Source organism: Eleutherodactylus coqui, chromosome 9 (genome assembly GCF_035609145.1).
Source record: "Eleutherodactylus coqui strain aEleCoq1 chromosome 9, aEleCoq1.hap1, whole genome shotgun sequence".
Lineage (NCBI taxonomy): Eukaryota > Metazoa > Chordata > Amphibia > Anura > Eleutherodactylidae > Eleutherodactylus > Eleutherodactylus coqui.
Window position 1 is genome coordinate 76140358 of NC_089845.1, and position 25672 is coordinate 76166029.

At 40.8% G+C, this 25672-nt stretch overlaps 1 protein-coding gene across 8 annotated transcripts in view; it reads right to left on the reverse strand.

Moving 5' to 3' along the window:
• Positions 1 to 25672, reverse strand: part of PTPRM (protein tyrosine phosphatase receptor type M) — a 665244-nt gene that overhangs the window by 80980 nt on the left and 558592 nt on the right. For all 8 annotated transcript variants that reach the window (XM_066579573.1, XM_066579570.1, XM_066579568.1 and 5 more), the window contains 2 exons: positions 22260 to 22336; positions 14728 to 14764 (listed from right to left, as the gene is read on the reverse strand). In XM_066579573.1, coding sequence (XP_066435670.1) covers positions 14728 to 14764; positions 22260 to 22336 — 114 coding nt within the window. The remainder of the gene's footprint in view (positions 1 to 14727; positions 14765 to 22259; positions 22337 to 25672) is intronic.

Sequence of the window (25672 nt, forward strand, 5' to 3'; positions counted from 1 at the left end):
GGTGGAATGGCCTCTGCTGGATCTCACCCCCTTGGTCTTCAACCTGCGTAGTGATGTCAAGTCCAGGGTTTACGAAGCAAAAATCCGGAGTGTGGTGCACATGCAACAGCAAATTCTGGATGCCTGTACAAGCATTTCTGCTAAGGTGTTGCTCTCAGCGCATCATGAATGGCAGCACAGGATAGCCTTGACAATCCGAAACAACAGGGAACAGCGAGCATATCCTGTAGTGGATCGTAATTTTCTTCCATGTCACGGAGAATTTGTTAATAACTTTGGCAGGAATGGTGGGAGCCCAAGTTAAGATTCTCCAACAAATTATCTTATCAGATACATATGTCACATGTACACCTTCCCATTTGAAAATATCAACTTGCTTCCGAGGTGGCGGCTTTCAAAGCGGCCACCACCCCATTCAGATTTTCCTAGCAACATGCCACACACAGGATGGCGTTAGCAACCACCGGTGTCCATTTATTCAGGTGTCTCCATACCTTTGGCCCACCCTGTATGATATATTTCCAACAATAACCATATGGATGCAAAATTACCAAATAGTCTGGATTATCAAACAATTAAAGAGAAAATGTGCTTGTAAGGTTCATGCACAAGACGTCTAGAATGATAAATTACCCAACTACTTGATAAAGTATCCTAGGTATCGAAGAGCAGTAAATCCAAGACGGAGACATTTGCAACTCTTGGAGTAGACATTACACTGAAGAGCACTTCAGCACAATCATTGATTAGAAGCACAGTAGAACTTTTTCCAATAATTTAGCTGAATAGAATCACTGCTCTCAGACGACATGGCAGCTATATTTCCGTTAAATGAAAAATTTGCTGCACTTTCTGTTCAAGCATCTTCTCATTAAATGTCTGATTTAAGTGAATTGGCCAAAGCATCTTGTATGACACATTAAACAGATCATCTAAACAGATACCAAGTCTTTCTTATAACCGGAGCCGTTCTGCTTTTGTGTAATAGTTAACTAACAGAACAAAAATGAAATGAAATCCAGGCCTAAAACAGAGCTATTGATGAATGTAATTGCCACCAGTTTGTCCTGCATGACCTTTCACTTAGCTCCATCACTTTAATTCCAGCTAACAATTGCCAATTTTTGGTACTTCACCCTGTAGAAGACCGGTGCAGCACAAATGTAACGACGCAGAGGTATAACTCATTGCTAAATACAAGAAATAATATTTTTCATTTAAACCTCAAAGAATATTTGAGCAAATTTTGTCATATGCAAATATTAACAACCAATGACCTTGGTGAAAAACGTGAACTTTCTTTATAGACAGTCTTCTCATCTTGTCTCATTTCAGTTTGTTTTTGTAAACTTCAAGAAGAATCCTATGTGCTATAGTGTATGATAAATAACTATACAAGCTACAAGGAGAATTTTATGTCTTGACCATTACACAATGCCCCAGTTAAGCTGCATCACTACATTTAACCCTTTGCAATCCAATTTTGGATTCAGGGTTTCCTAGGGGGCTTTCTCTTTTTTTGCCATTTTACAATGGCGCCATCTGCTGGCTAGAGCCAGTACTGCATGCCGGAGAGGCCCCCGACAACAGAACGGCCAGTAATCTACAGTAAGAATACCCTGCCAGACGTCTTCAGACATCGGAGCTGTACAGGCTTCAATCAGAATGTCTTCAGATGTCAGACAGTGGATTGGAAAAGGTTAACATACCGATGCAGAGTGACTAAAGAACACTTGCGCCGGCCAACCAGATAGCCCATTAGTACATTTCTAATAAGGAGGAATTAATATCCTTATAGATAATAACTAATCAATCCCCCAGCTCAGTAAGGATACAGTCCCATGATGCATTAAATCATGTACAGTCTTCTTATTGGCCATATCGTCCAGCCATTGGCCACCACAGCTGGGAGGGGTCTCATCCATATGCAGTTACTTCATTGCAAAAATGTATTCTAAAATACTGTACAAACAAAGTGCCTTCCTAGAGATGGATCATAGATGATTACTGTTTCTCATATGTTTGGTAGACCAGTCTGAAAAAAAAGGATCCATGGCATAAACTGCTCCAAATTCAGTAAAAGTTGCATGCTTTTCTTTATAAATTTGATGTATTCTTGACTGACTTAAAGTCGAAAAAATGATATCTACACCTGCTATAAACATTCATAGTTTTGCACCAAAAGCCATTTTCTGGCTCTAGTATTAATAAATCTGTCTAAAAGTTTGCGGCAGACCTTTCCTGTTCATATGATAGTATCTAATCTTCTCAATGTACCGCTATAGTGTAAAACTGCAAAATATATTGCAGTTGTGTCCTCCATATATAGATCCAATTTACTTCTACCGCACTCCCTATCTTACAATGCTCCAGCAGTCACATAATGGTACAACTGTCTGCTCCGTTAAGGCCAGATTTGTTGTCTATTACAGACTGATTACACTTGCCACATTTTGGCTGCCTACAATTATATTTGCTCATTAACACTTGATAGCTTGAATGCAGATGAAGAAGAGTATGAGAACAATTAAATCTCAATCATGATAATTCCGCAGAGTTTTGAAGATGACTGCTCAAATGCTATTTCCCTGCAAAGACTAATTATCTCCTTTTGGCTTCTGAAGATTGCTAGAAGATGGATGTTTGGCATTTCCAAAGTATTAACATCAAGTTAAACAAAGATATTTCATTCTGAAATGTTTTCCCTTTACTGGATGAAAATTAGGCTTCACTCCAGAATTAAAGAACAAAACGTTGTCAAAATGAGGCTGTCGGGGAGTCCTGGAGATGTGTGACTGTGAGACATCCAACAGTCGGATCACATGGACTGCAAATGCTGCACATTTTCCGCAGCGGTAGTGGTTGCAGCAAATCTGCAGCTTTTTACAGTACCAGCAGTGTGGATACGACTTTAAGAAATCTCATCCGCACGCTGCGGAGAGGATCGGCAGCATAAATGGACCTGCGATGCAGACTTTAAAGCCACAGCCATTTACTGAAGATTTTCAGCTCTGATTCCAGTTTTTCAAATGAAGGGGTGAAATTGCTTCAAAATGCACTACAAATGGACATAATGTAACAGTACAAAAGTTACAATGTATTATAAAGCAGGACTAAAAGTGCACAATATTAAATAAGGCTCTGTTCACATGACCGTAGGAACTTCCATCAGGGGTTCTGTCGGCTCTTTGGATAAATTTGATAGCAAGAACAGCAAAGTCCCAAGTGCTCTCTATTAAAGTCAGTTTCATCTGTGTCAGTATGAATTAAAAAAAGGAAGCCATAATGCTAGTGTATGCTGAGTCTTACCGGCCTGTCCACGGGCGATTGTTCATTGGCGATAATCCGGTCGTAGGTAACGCAGTGAACACTTTCCATAGCGTTGCTATGGAAAGCGCATCCACAGCGCCCACGAGCGGAGAATCATAGCGATTCTCCGCTAGCCTGATCTAAATTGCGACATGTCGCGATTTGCCATGGTGAGCCTATCTGTCAGATAGGCTCACCACAGAGAACTGACAACTCGTCCCCCTGCTCCCCCGCGGCGGAATATCGCTGCCAATATTCTGCAATGGCCGTGGACAGGGGACCTTAGTAAAGGCCCATTTAGACACAACAATTATCACTCAAAATTCACTCAAAAGATGGCTTTTGAGTGATAATCCTTGTGTGTAAATGAGCGCCCATCATGCACTATTCCTTTATCACTGACATCAAGCCAGCTAGAAAATCATAGTGCAGGCTTATCAGGACCGCACGCTGAGTTCTCCATGGGAGAGCGCTGATAGTATTCTCTTAGCTGCAGACCCGCTGGAGAACAATGCAGCTGAATGCAGATAACAGACCTCCAGCTGTTATCTGCATTCAGCGAAAGGCTTCATTTGTACGCTAATGTACGCTAATAGGTTACTAAGGAGCTGAGTAGCTACTTAGTAGTTTATGTAAAATGATCGCTCAAAACTGGAGTTCAAGTTATCGTTTGAACAAAATTTTGAGCAATCATCTTTCCGTGTAAATGGGCCTTTAGACATCCTCTGTACATAACACACCTGAATATGCCATTTTTCTTAATCCCTTAAGGACCAGGCTGTTTCGTACAATAAGGACCAGACACTTTTTAGGGATTTTATGTGGTGGTTTTACTGCCCTATTTTTTTTCTTCTACCAAAATGATTTTGATTTTACAGGGCTATTTTTTATATCTTTTTTTTTTCACTGACTTTTTTTTTCTGATTTTTAGTTTTATTGGGAGTAAAAAGCTAAAAAGAATGGGTTTTTTTCAACATTTATAGTTATTTTAGGGTAAATATACTCATTTTAAAAATAAGCAAAGTATGGAAAAGGGTTCCTCATTTTGTTTTGGACGTTTTGATGTATAATTTGTATAGTCTTGGATTACAGGGCGCATGTGGTGAGGGCTTTGGCTGATGTCGGCAGTGGGTCATTTTCTTTTTATGTATATATTTCTATTTTATTCTGTACATTTTTTAAACTATTTAAAAAAATCTATGACCCCCATGACATCATACAATACCTCTGGGGGTCATTATCCACTGGAGAATTGGCATCTTTGCAAAGTTCCCTTCCTAAATATGTTGAACTTCAGCTTAGAGCACCTCCTACTTTTGACATTGGCAGTGCATAGCCCAAGAAGGAGTGACATGTCCTGGGTTGACTTGGTGAATATATAAGGTATACGATAGTTTGCCTGTTCACATATTACTCGCTTTTGTCATGGGTAAAAGGGGCTATTTATCAGAGTTGAAATAAAGGGATGATTATTGGCTTTTGGGCCAAGGGTGGCAGTATTTCAGGTTTTTTGTCTTTCCTGGGGCAGATGGGATCTTCAAGCAAGGCAATGCAACATGTTACATGGCTAGAAATGTCTGGCAGTAGTTGTAGAAGCATGACCAAGACTTCCACGTTCTTCCCTGGCCCTCTAATTTCCCAGACTTGAACCCAACTCAGCATCTGTGGGAACACCTTGATCGTTGCGTTTTCTCTATGTATTCTCCCCCACGCATCCTCCAGCAACTGTGGGATGCACTGCAGTCAGCATAGCTCCAGATATCTCCAAACACCTACCAGCACCTTACTGAGTCACTCCCAGCTAGTCTAGCTGCTGTCCGTGTTGCACATGGCAGTTACTCTGGATATTAGCTGGTAGTCATAATAATGTGACTTGACTCTGTACATCTCCACACTCTACTGCTCCATGGGACAATATATCTGCGCCTGCTGGAGGAAGAGTTGTGCGTGAAGTGAAGGGAGAACTTCTAATTGCTCTTATAATAAGTCAGGAGGAAGTAGAAAGAATGGCTGATGAACAATCAAATTGTCAGGTTTCAGCACTTTCAGCTAGCGAACAATTTATACCTAGTACAAATGGTAAGCCAGATAGGATACTGGAAGAAATTAGATGATTCCTCTCATTATTCCCTGAAACAAGAACTAATTCATAAGGATTTGCAAAATAACTTTATAATATTGCAGTCAGTTACAATCCACTTGGAGGGATGTGTTGCTGATAATAAAAGCAGCTGCTTGAAAACTAGACATAGCTGCAATACGTAATAAGCTCATCCTGCCACTGAACCCCGGAGAACAGAACAATACCCCTCAGAAGGCTTTACAATATATTACTCAGATTTAGGATAAGATTGGTGAAGTTTTTCCCTATAATCCTGGGTAAGAGTGACCAATATTCAGCAGAAAGCTAAAGATCTCGTGGAAGATTATTTTGAGAGCTTTAGGCCAGTTGTAGAAGAAGCAGGTGGGAATTTAGAAGATCAAGGAATGGGAAAGATGTTGCTAACAGCTACATTAGTGTCTGGACTAAATAGAGATATTCATGAGATATTAATTTCTGCACATGCAGACTGGCATGACAAATCGGTCCTAGCACTGATGAGTATAGCCAGTTCAATCCACAGAAATATTCAGGAAGCTCAGTAGAAGAAAGTTCAGAAAGTAATGCTAATCATTGATTCAACACTTGAGCTACTTAAGACCTTATTAGGGCTTAGTCACACGTGCACATCGGCGCCCGTGTTACTGCAGGAAGAGACGGCCGCACTTCAGGGAAGAACATGTGACCGGCTTCATTGCCGGTCATGTGTTCTTTCTTCTGCGCTGCGGGGAGTTGTCCGTCCTGAAGTATGGCCGTCTTCTTCATGCAGTAAGAGCACAGTCACACGGGCGCATCGGCGCCCGTGTACGGGTGCCGATGCGCCCGTGTGACTAAGCCCTTAGGGTGGATTCCCATAATGCGTGATTTCATACCATGGAAATTGCCACACAAAATATGTATATCTTACATGTGGATAGTGTTGCCGAGTCGTTGCAGATTTTGCGCTTTACAACGCAAAAGGAGTCATCAGCAAGAACTCCAGTGCAAATCTCTATCCCAATTTTGTGCTGGATTTGTCTATAGCGTTAAATTGCATGTGAATGCACCCTTATAATGGCATTAGGGTGCATTACAGGGCAGAGAAAATAAAGATTGATAGATTTCACATTATATATTGCAGGCTTTTATTTTTTCTACTGATATGTTTTCAGATTTTTTTATATGAAAAATAGGAAACTTTTTTTCATTCTGACTAGAAATGATATCTATATATTAGATTTTATATTATATCTATCTATCTATATATATCTATAATATATATTCTGAATAACTTGGCTATGAATCATGCACAGTCAGAGAATATAGCTGGTATACTATAGCAGCAATAAGAGCATTACCTCCGTACAGTAAAATGATGAGAATCCAATACATACTGTATTACTATGAACTGAACACGCACCCCTGGCCCGGACGCCGGAATAAGTGCCCTATCCTTTACTGGACTATTTTCATCCCTGATATAGATCTCTCTGAACATCAGAAGTAAACCCTGTCTTCATCCCTGATGTGTATCTCTAAGAACATCAGAAGCATAGATTTCACTGTGTATTTATCTCATTGCTGCACGGTTAGTAGATAACAAGGCGACACGTGTTTAAAGGGAACGTGTCATCGGAAAATGACCTATTGTGTAAATCAAGTTTTTAAATCACAGAATAGGATTAAAAAATAACTTTTATTGATTTAGATTAAAACCAGAAACAAATCGTCAATCAGTACTAAGTCTGGCTAGTAATCAGATCACCCACCACAGGTAGAGTCTTTGAGCTAATATTGGAACCATTTGTGAGCCTCATGCCTAGTTAGTATCCATTGGGCTGACACTCACTTTGGGTCTCCTTGGAGGATATGAGAGGGTCCATAGATATATGGTGGTACTTTGTGAGGTGGGTCTTGCTATGTCATTACTCAGTCTGACTAGCAGCTGGATTACCCACCATAGGTATCCACCAAGAGTCTAGAGGAATCTAGTAAAGTAGCCTTTGGGAGATACAATAGCTAATATCTCTATGGTCATAGTAGATTTTCTTCTATCTTTTCATTTGGGATGGTACCCCTCAGCCATTTCTAGTGACTGCCTTTTGCTGAAGGGGCCTCTCCTAAGTGAAGCACTGTTTTTGGCGTTACGAATCTCTGTTATAAGGCGATGATAGATGGACAAGTCCATACCTGGGCTCCCCTCTCGTCAATGTTGTATCTTTATCTGGCACCAATTGCCAAATTGCTCTAGTTTTAATCTAAGTCAATAAAGGTTATTTTTTTAATACTATTCCGTGAAGACATTTTTGAAGTAATAGGGATTTTTTCTGCGTTTTGTGATTCCAAGTTTTTAAGTCAAATGAATTTTTAAAGAAATGTTGGTGTCTTTCGTTTTTAATGTTATGATCTATATTTTAAAAAAAATCCTAAAATCCTGCCACTTCTTGATCAGCAGTGAAAACGTTTCAGCAGTCATCTCATTGTCATCATTGGCAGGATTACAGTAAGAGGTAATGCCTACACATATACATATACAGCAGATAACACAGGATCAGTCATTTACAACAGGTGATAATCAACAGCTCATCTATTCCCCCTCTCTGCACAGGTTATAGAGCAGGTGATAATCACAGCTCACCTCCTTCCCCTGCCTGCACAATGATCCGTGCACAGGTCATAGAGCATGTCTAGAAAAGTCTACTGTCGTAGTTAGTGTGTTCCCTTCTGTCCATTGTATGAATGGCCCATGATTTCTGCTTTAAAGAATCCCTAAGGCCTCATGTCCACGGGTGGATAAGATTCCGCATGCGGAAGACTGCAGTGGAATCCAACTTAGCCTACGGCCGAGGACACTACTTACCTGTCCGGGTCTTCTGCTGACCCGTCCAGTCTTCTATTTTCTTCACTGCGCGTGGAAGCACCATCCAGCGTGCCGCTGCACATGCACAGTACAGGTTGTTTTTTTTTAAACTCCTGCTTCCCGCGGTATCTGTGGCCTATCCGCAATTGAACTGCGGACGGGCCGCAGATCAGACGGCTTTCATTGACTTCAATGGAAGCCGTCCGTGCGGGAACTGTACTGAAATGAAGCATGCCGCGAAACAAATCCGCATGCTTTAATTCACATGTAGACATCTGTGCTTCACTATGGGCGGCTTAGTCTGCAGATATTCCACGTGGGCTCCACAAATCAGATCCGCCTGTGAACATTGGGCCTGTGAATTCGCAAATCTGCAACATAACTTTATCCATAGTGGATTTTTTCTGCTATTAGTGGAAAGTTTGGTAAAACCCTATTCACTCACACTATACTATACAATTTTGGTGCGGAAAAATCCAGCAACTGCTACATATGTGAAGCCGTCCTAAATACTGATTGTGTCTCTGTATGTCAGATTTGGTTGGCGTATGACTAAGACCAGCTCAGACAGTATCTTTGGACATGCCATCTCACCCACGGGCACAATGTGCTCAATTTCCCATGTAAAGCAATAAGTAAGCATAGGCCATTTTGCAGACAAGTGGCGGGCGGCATTGTCTTCTCTCTGTATCTGCAGGCAAGCAGAGCTTTTTATATTATAGAAATATCTAAGAATAATCCTCTCCTGCAGTGATAGGATAATCACATTTTACACATTTTCAATCTCGCAGCCTCTTCTTAGGAAAGGCTGTGTTCTGTCAACATCACTGCATACAGTAAATAATCCGCTTGCACTCCAGATATTGCTTGGTGCCAAAATGAAATTATAAATATGTCAAGTGAGATCTCAAACTCGAAAACATGTTTTAGTTAATATAGAGAATTATTTTTTCCTTGTTTATAATCTTTCCGCACATGCCATTTTTTGTCGTAGCCTATATACAGATTTCGGGCAACTTGATATTCTAAGAAAAATGGGTTTCCTAGGTAAATACTACAAATATCCATTTCAATATGAAGCAAGAAGCAAGGCTGCTATGGGTTACAGAGACAGCGGTGTAAATGTTTACTAGTCTGCATAGAGTAAAAGAAGCAGCTTATTCCCATAGGCAGGGGTGTAGGTTAGTGCCTATCGGGGATCCGGGGGAAAAGGGCATGTGCTGATGGGAATATTTACATATGAATACACTAAACTTCATGCATGTAAGTATTGCGTGTATTTATATGATTAGAAGAGTGCTGTGAAAGGAGGATATCCAGGGAGGGACAATGGAAAGACTCCAGAGGGTGTTAAGGCCCATTTACACGCAAAGTTATAATCATTCAGATCTAATGTTATAATCATTCAGATCTACAAACTCCGCTTGGAAGGCCTCCATTGGAGTAAATGCAGGCCGTCCGACCCGCAGCTGATCCGCAATTAACATTGTATATCGGCCGTGGGTACCCGCGTCATTGCTAAGTGACGGCGCGGGAAATACAAACAGTAAAAAAAACTGTACTGCGCATGGTCAACAGCGAGGTACAGCGGTCTTCTGTAATACAGAAATCACAGGCAGGCAGGGTCGCCAGCCGGGTTCACAGACGGAATCCGGTTCACCTAAGTGAAGCTGGCCTTACAGTGTAAAGCTAAGGCATGCAAAACATTCCCAAATCTACACGCTACGTTTCACTGAACCAGCACAGTGAAAATGTACATGAATAAGCATGTCAAAAATATACATCTGGCAAACCAGACTACAAATTTCACAACAGTCAAATCTTACTGGGAAGTAATGTATTTCTTAAGCCCTATTTACACGCAACAATTATCGCTCAGAATTCATTCAAACGATGGCTTCTGAGCGATAATCGTTACATGTAAATGCTTTTATCTTTCACTCTTTGGCTGAACGATGATTTTTAGGTGAGCATAAAATCCATCGTTCAGCCGGAGAGAGATAACAGGGACCGCACGCTGTGTTCTCCATGGGAGCCGCTGATTACATTGTATTCAGCTGACATCTCGTGGCAGCCCATGTGAAGACAATGCAGCTGAGTGCAAAAGTCTAGAGCACATGCTGGGATATGCAAACAGCCGCTGGAGGCTCATCTACACGCAAATGAAGGTAATAAACTGCTAACAGACATTAGTGTCTATTAGTAGTTTTAGCAAAATGATCGCTAAAGCTGTCAATCTTTCAATTGTTTGAAAGATTGTCTTTGCGTGTAAATTGGCCCTTAGTAGGGATGGCAATAAAATAAATTACTACCACTTTTCCTGATCTTACTAACTGGTCTGTTAGCAGGTAATACATTTCTATATTGTGAAAATGAAGGTAGGCAAAGTACAGACTTTAGGGCTCTGGGGTTGTGTACAGTTTATCATAGTCTAGGAAACCCCACAGAAGCCAAAAAGCTTCTAAATGGTCTTATTGTACGTGAATATTGTCCCTACTATAAGTGTGACACTAAAAAATTACCTTGTGAACCGCACTGTGTATAGGACCTGAGGAACTTACAGCCGGTGTAGAGTGGAATATGTTGGTTCTACATGAGCAACAGGTAATAAATCATACATATCCTCTATGTCTCCGCAGAATACAATGTGCTAAGTGCATAGGGAAGAGTCGTTACTATGCATTTGTCTACAGATCCAAAAACTATGTAGGTTTTCCAAAGAATGAAAATATAGTTAAACAGGTTATAAGACCAAACCCCACAGATGGGACAATGAACTCGGTTTTTGTACATCACGTTATTGTCCAATACACCTAGTATTTGATCTATGATTTCATCGGTGCATGCCTTTTAGAATTCCATTGGGCCACAAATCACAGTCGCACTGAGTTTTCATCCAGTTGCTCTCGTTAATAATAGGGTCTGGCTTGAGCGACACTGGTTGGTAGGAATCCATTATCTGCTACTGTGTCCAATATGTACTCCCCGGAGCTGAAAGCCATGCTGAATATGGTTCTTGGCTTTACATAACAGAGACGTGCCCTTATTATGGAAGGGGACCTCAATATCCAAAAGACATCTATGTTGTACGCATGTAATATATATTGGAATTTTCTAATTAAGGGTTAATATTTTTTAGCGCTCAATAAGAGTTACTGTAGGTGCATAGTTTTTGCAATAAGTATATATTTGCCTGTGAGCTGCATGTTGCTTGCAGTTACTTGAGGGATTTACATACGGTGTTCAGTAGGGAATATAGCCATGTAAATATCTGCTCGCTTCCTAGCTAAATTAACTCAGAAGGAATGGGATGGTAGGGGCAGCGATACAGAAATATCAAATATACATTCATCATTTTTTGCTTTATTTTTAATCCATAGACAATAAACCAAACTGAACAGAGAAACTGGAAGAAGTAAGGAAGTAAACACTGGTTGCTCATTTCGGTGGGCAAAGCCATGAAGGCATGTGTTTTTTGGGGGCCTGAGTGGGATACTACTTAATGGATTTGTATGTGATATTGTACTAATTTTCAGTTTAGCTTGGCACTATACTTGCATTCTAAGTATCCTAAAGGAAATGTGTCATGAGAAAATTTACCTATTGTTTCAATTTTTTTATGTTAAAGGGAACCTGTCACATCCCCACAGCACCAAAACCCAAGTTATGGTGCTGTTAGAGTGATGTATTTTTTATGCTCGCTTGCTCCTGTGATCCAGCGCCATCACTGCCCAAAGATCGAGAGGGGAATTTAAAAAAATGAACTCTTTTCAGATTCCTATACACACGTTCTCCCATCAAAGTCTATAGGAGAGTGCGTGCATGAATACCTAAAAACAGCCAGGTATTCGAGTGTCGTACAATTTTCACCAGATGACAGCGCTAGATGCAGGAGCAGGCGAGTACAAAATTCAATGCTCTCCCTGTCATATCCTTTGACAGAACCCTAACTTAGTTTTTAGTGCTGTGGGTAGTGACAGGTTCCCTTAAACATTTGTTTTTTTAATATTTGTGATTTTTTTTTTTTCAATTTCATTACGTATATTAAAAAAAATTCTTTAAATATCCTACAGATTTCCCTTTGGTCATTAAGCCTAATAATAGTCTGTCAATGTTGTGTACAGCAGCCACATGGACCATGGACATACAAAAACTGGAAAGGACTCCTTGACTTCTAGGGAAATGTGCTGTGGGCATGCTCTGTGACCCATGCAGAGGTCGTTGTGCAGGGAGGTGAAGAATTGAGGTCTGACAATCTACTGTGAATAGAAGATCCTGGGTTATGTACATATAGGTGTTGCCTGTTATGATAATGAGTTGACTGCTAAAAAGTTTTCTCTACAGAATAGGAAGTGTGTATTAGGCACAGTGAGACATAGATAAATAAATACACAAATAGAGAGGCATGGAGAATTTAAAAAAGCACCATTTTTAAAATATGTTTTAAGGGGTATTCCAGGCTTTTACTATGGATGACCTATCTGAAGGATAGGACTTCAGTAGTTGATCATCAGTGGTCCGCTGCTCAGGACCCTGTCGATCAGCTGATCCTCTAGCTTGGTGTCAGTGCAGTAAGGCAAGATGTTACCATTGGTGCTCAGGGCTGGAAGTATAACAAAAGGCTTTGCTCCCACTAAAATCAAAGGGAGTGAAGCTCGCTATTATACTTACAGCTCCTCGTTATGGTCAGAGCTGGAAGTGTAATAGGAGGCATCACTCCCATGGATTTCAATGGGAGCAAAGCCTTTATTACACTTCTAGCCCTGTCCACTGATGATGAGGTCCAGCCCCAGTGCACTGAGTAGAGTATCAGCTGATTGGTGGGGCTCTCGAACAGTGAACCTTTACCGATCAATTATTGATGACCGATCCTGAAATAGGTGATCAATAGTAAAAGCCTGGAATACCCTTTTAACATTAAAGATTTTCTGATAACACATTCCCTTTAAGATATATACAGCAAAGACTTAGGCACGTTGTCCTCTTCCTCCTCCTTCTTCCCAAATTCTGAGGTTAGATGTCGCCTTCATTGGTGTTGGCATGGGGAGACAGATTCCTTTTTCTCACCAGTTTAGGCCAAGAGGTCCCAAGTATGCATGCGGATGCAGTCTTTCACTGACATTACAAAGACCCACCCTGTCCCCCCTTCCAACCACCTCCCCCTCCCCTCCCCTACTGCCTGTTTTCTCTCCCTTTTCTTTTGTTTCTTTCTTTTTTCTCTACATACCCTATCCATGCCCCAAGAGTGGGGTTTATTTCTTTCTTGTCCCTCTCTGTCTTGGTTTTAACTTTAGGTTTATAATCTGTTTAGTTAGATTTATATACTGGTACAAAAAATGGTCAGAGATTAGAGATGAGCGAGCGTACTCGCTAAGGCAAACTACTCAAGTGCGTAGTGCCTTATGCGAGTACCTGCCTGCTCGTCTCAAAAGATTCGGGTGCCGGCGGAGGAGAGCGGTGAGTTGCGGGAGTGAGCAGGGGGGAGCGGGGGGGAGAGAGTGATAGAGAGATCTCCCCTCCGCTCCTCCCCGCTCTCCCCCGCCGCTCCCCGTCCCCCGCCAGCACCCGAATCTTTAGAGACGAGCGGGCAGGTACTCACATAAGGCACTACTCGCTCAAGTAGTTTGCCTTAGAGAGTACGCTCGCTCATCTCTATCAGAGATATATTAGGTACAGGCAATAAATATAGTAGCCAGAAGTGCCAGTTAGGTATTGTCTTATATGCTGCTCACAAGTACCGGTACAAAATAAATAAATCTTGGTATTTATATAGCGCCAACTTATTCTGCAGAGCTTTCAGGTAATTATTACTTATTAACCCCACCAAGCTGGGTTCTCATTTTACCAATCTCGGAAGGATGGAAGGCTGAGTCAACCTTGAGCCGGCTACTTAAAACACGCGGGGATTGAACTTGCAACCTTCAGTGAACCTATTGTGTTTGCTTCATGTGTCATGCTTATTCTGTCCTAATAAACACTTTTTGAACGAAGATATATACAGCAAAGAAACCCATACATTTTCCATAGAGCCTTTACATCCCAGGAGTAGTATACACAAGTAATGCTAACATTGTCTTTGTTTCTGTAACTCATTTTATGTGCACTTTTTAGAGCTGCACGGTCCATTAAATGAGAAATAAAGTACATACTGTGTTTATTAACACGCACCAGATTTTTCTGCTTCTCCAACTTGAGCAGCTATCACAGAGCATTTAAGTAACAGTGCAGGGTTGTAATTATACTATTTTCTACAAACGGCGCTGACAATTTAATTGTGCACTGGGTATATTGCAGTGTGGATTAGTAAACGATTTTACACAAATCTCGCTGTCAGAAATAATGCTATGTTACTGCTCTTAACATAACCTTGTCTTAAGAAACTTTACAAGTTGCCGAGTTAATGCAGAGTAGACACAATGTAAGGAGAAAGGAAACACAATAACAAATACACATTATGGATACAAGGAATGAAACTTACCCTGTGTGGCAATGTAGTGATTAGGTCTATGATAGCCCTAAAGTCAGAAGAAAAAAAAATAAAGATTAGTGAAATCCATAATGCATTTTCTATCCGTGACATTAATTTACATCCAGAGCAAATGTCATGAAATAAGAGTAAATGCCACAATGCAAATTTGGACTTGGGTAAGTGATGTCTTTGATCACTGGAATCTAGAGTCAAGAACACCAAACACTGTGATAGGAGAAAATAGAAAAACAATGTATATACCCCATTTCCCTGAAAATAAGCCCTACCTTGGTTTGTGGGGATTTTTGGGGAGGCTTGAAATATAAGCCCTACCCCGAAAATAAGTCCTAGCTGCATTACATAAAAAAAGGAATATATTACCCAGTAAGCTCAGTCCATGCCCCTCCCGCTGCTCTCCGGAGCTCCGACGCACTTCTTGCAGTCATCGGCAGCCCACAGAAGATTACTTCTTGGTTATGGGATTCATAAATGCCACCTCCAGGAAGCAATGGCTCTGATTGGTTCTCAAGTGCTGTTCAGCCAATCAATGCAGAAATCAATAAACCAATGCGACGGCTGTGATTGGTTCATTGAACACTGCATTGATTGGCTAAGCAGTGGTCGAAGAACCAATCACAGCCATCCCGTTGTGGAGGTGGGATTTATGAAGTGGCCGATCAATGCCGCGGCTCAGCCAATTCATAAATCCCGATTCTACAATGCGATAGAAATAAGACCTAGCACCTCTTTTTGGGCAAAAATTATTATAAGACTCGGTCTTATTTTCGGGATAACCGGTAGGTACAAGGGGAAATTTAACAAATGAAGAGTTGCTGGGCCAGCTTTTAAGGCCCATATCCCATGAATTTGGAATTTCTATAGATCGTTATCTAATTTAAAGAAACGGAACCTCCAAAAAAAAGGGATCTTGGTATTATTGTTATGGATGTCATTAAAAGTAATGCAAGCTGAAGACACAGTTAGACATCAGAGAAGTTTTGGAGAGTGCTGATGCTTACACTCAGAGCCTCATTCTAAATTACAGTCAGAAAGAAAACATCAGCACAAGTTGACAAGTCTGCCGTTGTAATAAAGCTAATCCTAGCAGGAGACGGAGTTCACAGGAAGAGATCTGGGGAACTGTACATTCATTGCCTGCTTCATGGTTACATCTCTCTCCATGAGATCTCAGGCAGGCAATGTTGGGACACGAGCTGAATGTTAAACAAAGCACATCCTTTAGAGATGGAAAATGGGACTAATTTCTGTACTCTTTGAAGCTATTCACCACCTGCTGTCCTAAAGATACACAGTCATTTGTAACAAGACGCATTGGCACTAATTAATGGCGTGCCGTAGCTCAATGTGCAAAATAATGCACACAAATATTAATAATTCTGAAACAAATAAAGTAATCGGTCCCCGCTGAACATTAAAAGGTTGGGAACAAGGTCTATGAGCCGGCATTATTTGCTGAGCAAGACAAACGGCTGCCACTACTAGAAAGGAATTGTATTTTTTGTAGACAGGAAAAACGAAAATTGCATCTGGGAAACAGTAACTGTTTACAGCTCTGTCCTAGTTTAGAGAGGTTATAAAGAATAGACTGCAAAACCAAAAAAAGCAGCTATTATGGAGACACTTAGAGTCGGGTGCATTAATTACAGTTCCCCTTATTGGAGTCTTGTCAAAATTACTCTTAAAGTGGGCAGATGAGAAGCCAATACAACGATTTAACACAGGTCCAGATTAGCCTAGGAACTACGTACGTAAGAGATGTATCTAGAACATTTTGTGCATGCTAAGTAACTGAATGTACAAACTAGAATCAACTGATTTAATAAGCCAGCACTGAGTGATGGAACAGGAGGAGGGAGGCAAGCAAGAGCTAAAAGTTTGCAAATGTATGCTAAAAGGCTGGCTGTAAATATTACAATTGAGTTATCCTAAAAGAAAGGACAAGAAAAATAGAAAGCTTATAGGGAACTTGTCACAATGAACATGGAGTCAGATCCGTGGATGGTAGGTTATAGAGGGGGGGCAGACTGATATATAGTTTTATGGGAAGAGATTCGGAATAACTTGTATTTCATTCATTTAAATCCCTGTGCTTTCTATGCTTAGGAGCAGGGGTGTAACTATAGGGGATGCAGTTGCACCCAGGCCCAGGACCCTTAGAGGGGCCCATAAAGCCTATCTTCTCCATAGAGAAAGCCTAGTAGTATGAATAACGAATTATAGTTGGGGGCCCTGTTACAGATTTTGCATTGGGGCCCCGAATCTTCAAGTTATACCTCTAGGTATGGGTATAGATGGAGAAGGAAGGGGGGGGGGGGCAGGTGAACTTTTGCACCCGAGCCCCTGAGCCTTTAGTTATGCCCCTGCTTAAGAGTCCAGTGTGCGGTCCTATAACTGATTGACAGCTATCTGTATCTGTGCACACTTGTACAAGGAAATACTAAACCTTTTCTTACACAAACTATATATCAATCTGCTCAGCTTCTCCTACTCTTTAGCCTACTGTCTCCAGACCAGACTTCATATTTAATGAGACAGTTTCCCTTGAATATGGATATTTGGCACTGTGTTATGGCCTTATTATAGCTCTGTGCAGGTGCTGTATATTTAAAGCCAACGAGGAGTTTAGATTACAACTTGATAGATTAGGGAAGTTGTTTCCACTAACTACATTGTTCCTACATAAAGCTGTAATACAACCATGTATACCAAGACTAATGAAGGATTTGTGTATGAAAGGGAGAATATTCAATAGTAGTCATGAGTACTCATATTTGAACAGATTTTGTAAAGAATTAAAGTTTACTTTTTATGATTCTGTGCTCCAAAACCCATGTTTTCTTTCACATAGATTTAAATGTTAAAATACTGGCTTCCTTTGACTGCCACTAGAGGGAGCTCACTGCATACACATTTATTTACTGCAGCTTTCACTGACCACAATAATAAATCTAACCTAAGTGCCATAACTGTTCCTGGTGACGGCAAAGACAGCCACAGTTGTCAAATTTAATTATATGGAAGGGAAGCAGGGGATTTAGAGATCTGTAACAGGCAAAGGGAGCTGCAACTTATATTAAGATAAATCATAAAATTAGCCAGGACAGAACTTTGGATCCATTCAGATAATCTCACTTTAGCTTAATTTACAAGATCTAACATTAACATTAGCATCTGCCCTAAAATTAGGACTATCCCAGAAATGAAAGTGACAATTTTGAAGGTTATTCTAAATTCTAAGATGAGATGACTTTTACTTTAAGACCCTTATCTGTTCTGCACTGATTATGCATTAACCAGGATTGGCAGCTTAGCTTGTATTAGCTTACACGTCTCACTATTCTTAGCCAGCTTCTTCTAAAATGTAGACTCCGTTTCCAGGTGTTTGGCAAAAGAGACATAAGTTGTTTCCAAGACTACTCGGTGACACTGCAGAGGGACACACAGATAAGGCCAATGGTACATTAGAACCAGACGCTTCCTCTCTTATCTCCCTCATTAGGCATTCTTCCTACATTCCTGTCACTTTGCACAGTATGGTTTTTTGACTGATCCTATTGCATTGTGTTCTAGAGGACTACAGTTGACAGATAATAATTTCACTATTATAATTATTAGAATACATACATTTTTTTTTTTTACTTCCATAATAAATGGGTCTGGAGCCGCTACACTTAATTCACACTTATTTACTAATAAGGATATGTTCACAAAAGGTGAATTTGTTGCAGAGAAATCCCCAACTGATTTGACTGCGAACTTGTAATAGTAAAAGAGTCTAATGGCCCATTCACACCAGCCGCTGATTGCTAAAAGATCACTGAAACGACAGTTTGAGTGACAGCTTTGAGCCATCATTTTGCATAAACTATTAAGTAGCTACTCAGCTACTTGATAGCAATTAAGTGTGCAAATGAAGCCTTCCCTGAATGCAGTTAATAGCCAAGGGCTCTTATCTGCGCTCAGATGCTTTGTTCTCCAGGGGAAACAATGCTATCAGCACTCCCCGTGGAGAACTGCTGATAAGGCTGAAGAATGATTTTTAGGTTTGACTGAATTTAACGATCAGCTAGCAGTGCACAAAAAGTGCACGATGGGCGCACATTTAGAGGCAACGATTATCGCTAAAACGATCGCAGATTAGCGATTTTTTTTAGCGATCATCGACTGGTATAAATGGGCCTTAACTCAAAATTTTAAGAGCGGAAATACATCCGAGTTGTAACTGTGATCACCATAGGTCAGCCACACAGCAGCAACTTTGGTTAGAAATTCCCCTCTGGTGATAATTCGCAAGATTTTGAAAATGGTTTTATCATCTGAGATTTAGTAAAAGTAATTCAGTTAAGGGGTCTCCCAACTCTTCCCCAACGGATGATTCCAGGGAAAGAAAGATTTGGCGTTCTCCGCTCTGCCTGAACTGAGTGTTCATGTGTATGGAGAAGTGAAGACCATGGCTGGTCTTAGCTACATGCATCCTATGCAGTTGCACACACCAGCTTGCGGGGGAGGTCATGAGGAAGATGTAGGCTGGAGGTTATTACCACCTTTGGGTCCACCCAAACAGATGACCTTTTTCCTCCATGTGGCAGTGTCTTTTGGAGTTACATGAATCATCATACTCCTCTCTGTCTCCTCCCCTCTGATGTTTTGAGGCGCCACTGTCAGCCTATTGTTGCCCCTGCAACACAATTGCTTAGTTATGCTACTGTATTTAGGTTATAAAGTTGGTTCCGGGGTTGAATTTATGTTAGGAATTTGGTTCTGGTGCTGTATTTATGTTATAGGCGGGGTTCTGGCACAGTATTTATTCATTGAGCTATTCTGGTGTGGGTATGATCCTATCTTACTGCTTTTTGCACAAGCAGGCTACAGGCAGTCTGCTTTTCAGTGCAATATATATAATTTTCTTCTTATGACCGGGGAAGCAGCACAAAACAAATTCCACACAGGGTGCCATCTAACCGGCACTGTTGGGGAAGAAGAGTTGTAGACTAGCCAACAGCTATTTAAACTGTCTGGCCACCTTAAAGCAACCCAATTGAAGAACTGCCTAAACTTCAGAAGGTTTGATTTATTAGTGACCCACTGAATGCTAGTAAATTGCTTCAATATCTTCAAAAATACAATACTATGGTTTGTAGGAGCATCTTAAATGGAGTTTTGGAGCAATAGACTAAAGAGAAGCTTCAAGGCAAAGGTTCATCATTGGAGCGTTCTTAGTACCAATGCCCAGCATGACTCAAGAAAGGAGACCTACTATACAGACCATTAACATATATGGAATCGTTAGGGTACTTATATGAAATGCATGGCAGATAGTGTTTCTTCCCTAGTAAATGGCAGACATTACTGAAAAACATGTCACAAAATGCTTCACATTACATCATTTTACAGTCTAATTCCAAACTAATGATAACACTGTAAATGTCTGTTAATGTAAGAGGGTGACGAGTTCACTTTGATAATGCGTTCACGTTAAGCATTTTGGATCATAGACCTTAAATTACACAAAATTTGCTGTTCTTTAAGGTTCCCGGATAGGTCAGTATAATAACACCAGCAGATAAGGATGCTTTTATCACCAAATCCAAAGTCTAATTTGAATTGCAATGGGAATTATTATCTAGTACTAGACATTTCCACCTCAGCATGTAAGTGCTTATTACAGACTGCTACATTTCACACAAAGCAACTAACTGCCTTTAAATATGTCTGCATATTTACACTGAGTTTGCCATTATTTTCAATTAGAATTTCATATTAATTGATTTATCTGCAAACTTCCCATTTCTCAAACAGTTCATTCTAATGTAAAACATTCAGTTAACATGATGCAATACGAACAAAGAAGTGGTGCTGAATAATTAAAGAGTTTACATATTTAATGAAATGGCTTGCTTGCATTAGAAGCATTGGTTAACAGCTGCACATTGCTTTGATGGGAACTTAAAAGTGCGGAGATGACAAGAGATTGCAAATCACAGCATTAGGAATTACATAGTTTTGTCACATTAATATGCAAACAGCTTTCTATTTAATGAAGAATCATGCCAAACCGGTGACAGAAGAGAGACATAACAGTTCCTTTGTCCAGACTATTGTCGGGAGGAAAAGTAGACTGAGTCGTAACTGGAGGCCACCAAACTGTGACAGTGCAAAGAGTTATAACTAGAGATGAGCGAACGTACTCGTTAAGGGCGTTTTTGCACTCGAGCACCGCTTTTTCCGAGTAACCGACTACTCGGGCGAAAAGATTCGGGGGGCGCCGGGGGGGGGGGGAAGAAGAGAGCTCCCCCCTGTTCCCCACTGCTACCCCCCCGCTCCACCACGCTGCCCCCCGACGCCCCACGAATCTTTTCGCCCAAGTAGTCAGTTACTCAGAAAAAGTGGTGCTCAATTGCAAAAACGCCCTAAACGAGCACATTCGCTCATCTCTAGTTATAACTACACCACAAAAACTGGAATATTGTTATAAAGTATATGGTGCATTTATGTGTTTTAGGTATGTCTGCTAAAAATGACATATGAACCCTATTTTATTTGCTCTAAGAGTTTTAGTTTTGCAATACAAGAAGGAGGACGCACTTCTATGGGCCACAGCTGAAAGCCAAGTGCAGCTCTTTTCTGGAGGATTCTAGACATTCATTAATGCAGTGGACATCCACGGACCCCTGCAATGCTTCCTTTTACTCAAGGCCTATTTACACGTAACGATTATCGCTCAAATTTTGTTCAACTGACCGAAAATGATTGTTACATGTAAACGCAGGCATCATGCACTTTTCGCTTAAACAATGAGTTTAAGGTGAACTTAAAAGCCATCCTTCAGCTACTGGGAGATAAAGCAAACATGTTCATCTCTAAACAGACCACATACTGTTATCTCCATGGGAGTCGGCAGATAACAATGTAATCTGCCATCAGCCATGAGCAGAACAATGCAGCTGTGTGCACAGCTGAGCGTGTGATTTATCACATGCTGGGCTCTGCAAACAGATACTGGAGGTCCTATTACATGCAAATGAAGATGATAAAGTGTTAATAGATTGCTAAATCTTTCGAAAAACTATCTTTGTGTTTAAATGGGGCTTTATTGAGCAATCTCTCCATAAATATAATTTGATTAGGGGATTCCCATCAACAGTGTGTCACCCACACTCCTGATCATGATTGTTCAGCTTAATAAAATGAATACATTGATTTGGTTGTATATCTGCTCTACTAACAGTCACACTAAAAATGACTATCAATTATGAAGAAAAACAACAGCAAATAACTAGAATTCATCTGTGAGTTGCCTTTTCAGCTAATATAATACAAATTCTCCTATAGGGAAAATCTTCTGTATGCGTAAAAGACAATACCCAACCAGGGGTCTCATCTTAATTCAGAGTACCATCATCAAATCTACAAGAATGAGCATTTCCAAATAATATTACAAGTCAGAAAATAGGAGAAATACAAAAGTATGCCAATGGTTTTCCAGACATATTATGTGGACACGAGTCCAGAGTACGTACATCAATGTAGTTTCCGTTGATATAGTCTGAGCTGGATTCATCTTCGATACTTTGCAGTCTCACTCGGGAATGGTCATCTGTAAAAGAAAACAAGATTTAACCTTTTTTAAGTTTCAGAAAAAAAAACTTTACATAAAATAAAACGCGTCGAAGGTATATAGAAGGTATATATGAAGTTTGATACGAAATACAGAACATATATATGAAGTGAGACACGAAGTACAGAAACTGTCGTTTCGTGAGACAATAAGCTATATCAGTAGCACCCATGGGAGAATAGTGGCAGCTATCTATGAAGGAGAAAATCTACTTCTTGAAAAAGAAAATCCACTATCCACGTTCATGAAGAATTGATATAAATGATGGGAGGTTTCCCAATCGCTTAATAACCAGTAATCAGTATAACTTTCCCAAGAGTGGGATGTTGGAAAATAATGGATCTTGCTCCACTAATATAAATCAGGGTGGCCTACTGATTAGAGTTTTTCCTCCTCATGCACTGAATGGGGAAATAACATTACCACATAGTCCTGGAGGGCTGCAAATGTTTTTTTTTGTTTTTTTTTTGTTTGGTGTGCCCTATGGGTTGTATTTTAATGAATTACAATAAAATGTAGTTTTAATGATTTAATCTATACTATGTAGGGCCTTACTACTTGAATAGATTTTTGCCTCTGTGATTAAATAGGTGGACATAGTGCAATTAACTCCCAACTAGTTAAGAGGCTCTGTACAGATGTTTAGTCATACTCACTAATAGTAATAAAAGTGATGAATTTAAAAGGATTTTCCAGGAGTTTACTACTGATGAGCTATCCTCAATACCAACCCAGACCGATGGACTACAGACAGACAACCCTTTTAAAAATCAACTCAGGTCCTTTTGTAAATCAGCCCCATCGTCTGACTCACATTTCGTGCTTAGTTGAGTTTCTTCCAGGATATAAGCACTGCCGTTATATATATGCCAATCAGGGGTGTAACTAAAGGCTCAGGGGCCCTGATGCAAAACGTGAGCTGGGGCCCCCCTCTATCTGTATCTGTACCCGTACCCATACCTAAACCGTGCTGCACAGAGACATAACTTGAAGCTTCTGGGCTCCAATGCAAAACCTGTAACAGGACCCCCAACTATAATGCTTTATTCATAGTATTGGGCTCCCTATATGGAGAAGAGAGGCCTTATGGGCCCCCTAAAGCTCCTGGGCCCAGGTGCAACCGCATCCCCTGCACCCTCTATAGTTACGCCCCTGATGCCAATATATGGCTTATTTAGAATAGCGATTTCAACAGCACATTTTCAGTGCTCCGGGCACTTATCGATCAGGGCAGGGCATAGATCAGCACAGTCACTCCATTAGTTTCAATGGGACTGATGATATAGCTGAGTGCTTGAACTACATAATCTTCAGTAGTTACACTGAAATGAAGGGAGCGTCGGTGCGTAGACTTGACTACAGATCCACTTGTTCAGAGCTGCCGCTCTCATGATCCCCACCACTAAGATAGTTATCCCGTATTATAAAGATTTAGTAGATAACTTAGTTTTGTGGAGTAACCCCTTTAATTAATACATTCATTGTGAGACAATGCTATTCTTTGTATTTGTATATATAAAAATTAACAACCATACAAAAAGAGAGGGATGGCAATTCATAAATTAGCTGCCCCCCCCCCCCATGTCAACTAATATAATTATATAAATGTTCAAAGGTTTTTCTTAGCTTGAGTACAAATCCCATCAATCAGGACCCTGGCTCTTCCTTGTGGTGCTCAGAGAAGGATAATTCCCAGCAAATGTTCAAAAAGACTCGCTGTAGTCTGCTATTGAACATCTTTTGTCACCGAGTGAATAAATGTTTCTACTGGGTTATAACATCTAGGAAGAGAAGAATTTTTTTTTTCAACCTTAGCCCCAATTTAGATTGGAAAGATCAAATGTAAAATGAGAAAATCTTCTGCTGGGACTTATTATTCTTCTAGTTCAACTGCTAAATTCTCTTCATCCCAAAGAGAAAGGCGTCTTTTTTCCCAAAGAGAGAGAAATCACAGGCAGAGAGAAAACGAAAGGCCGGCCGCCGCCATAAAGGGTGGATATGATCACGACTACACAAATGAGATTGCAGTATTAGTAATCAATATATCTTCAAAACACATAGATTCAGGCCAGATTGAATTATTACAGAAAGGACTTTCATTTAGTCCCATCAAGAAGTCTGATAGTTTTCAGATGGACTTGGACTTACAATGCTATCTCTGCAATCTAAGGTTAAGCCTGGTCTCACACGAGCGGATTTGAATTGTGGCTTCCGTGATCACAGTCCGCGAAGAAGACCCAAGGTAAAACGCGGGCATTGAAAGACATGGATTTTCATTATTCCTTCACACTCGCAGGTACAAATGGCATGCATGCTCTATTTTAGCGTGGATTCTGGGGGATGGCCTCCATTCATTGAAGTCAATCGATGCGAGTGTTCTGCAGCCCATATGCAATTAGCATTGAGTATGAGTGGTGGAATAACTCGAAACTAGCATAGAAAAGTCTTTCTGGCTGGACGAAGAGAAAGAGAGAGCGAAAAAGGGTAAGAAAGAGAGATAGAAAAATAATATCTGATCTGAGTGATATTCTACTACTTTCTGGTGTAGTTTCCCTGACTGTGATCTTTTTTCCGTGCAAACGATATGCTGTGCATACATGCACATCTGTGCGGAAAACCGCACGTATCTGTGATCTTCCACAACCATGCGCAATTACTTTCCGCAATGTATCACAGGTAGAGATGAGCGAGCATGCTCGTCTGAGCTTGATCAAGCATTAGCATTCTCGAAAGTACTCGTCACTCGAGCGAGCACCACGAGGTGCTCGGGTAAATTTAAGGGGAGAGAGAGGGAGAGAGAGAGAGGGGGGGGGGGGGGAGAGAGAGAGAGTGAGCGAGAGAGAGAGAACCATCCCCCTTGCTGAGCATGGGGCACCTTGAGAAATGCTCGAGTCTCCAATTGACTTCAATGGGGTTCGTTACTCGAACAGAGCTCTCGAGCATTACAAAAAGCTTGTCTCGAGTAACGAGCACCCAAGCATTTCGGTGCTCGCTCATCTCTAATCATAGGTCTTCTGCTGCAGGTATCCACATGTGGAATCCGACTGGTTCATGTTAGCCTGGCTTAAAAGTTGCAGATAGATTAAAGGGGTTGTCCCGCGCCGAAACGTTTTTTGTTTTTTTTTGCATAGGCCCCCTGTTCAGCGCAGGACAAACCCAAGGGATGTGTTGAAATTTAAAATAAAATTTTTACTTACCCGAATCCCCTCTCCGCAACTTCTTCCTTTTTTTCCTCCAAGATGGCCGCCGGGATCTTCACCCACGATGCACCGCGGGTCTTCTCCCATAGTGCACCGTGGGCTCTGTGCGGTCCAT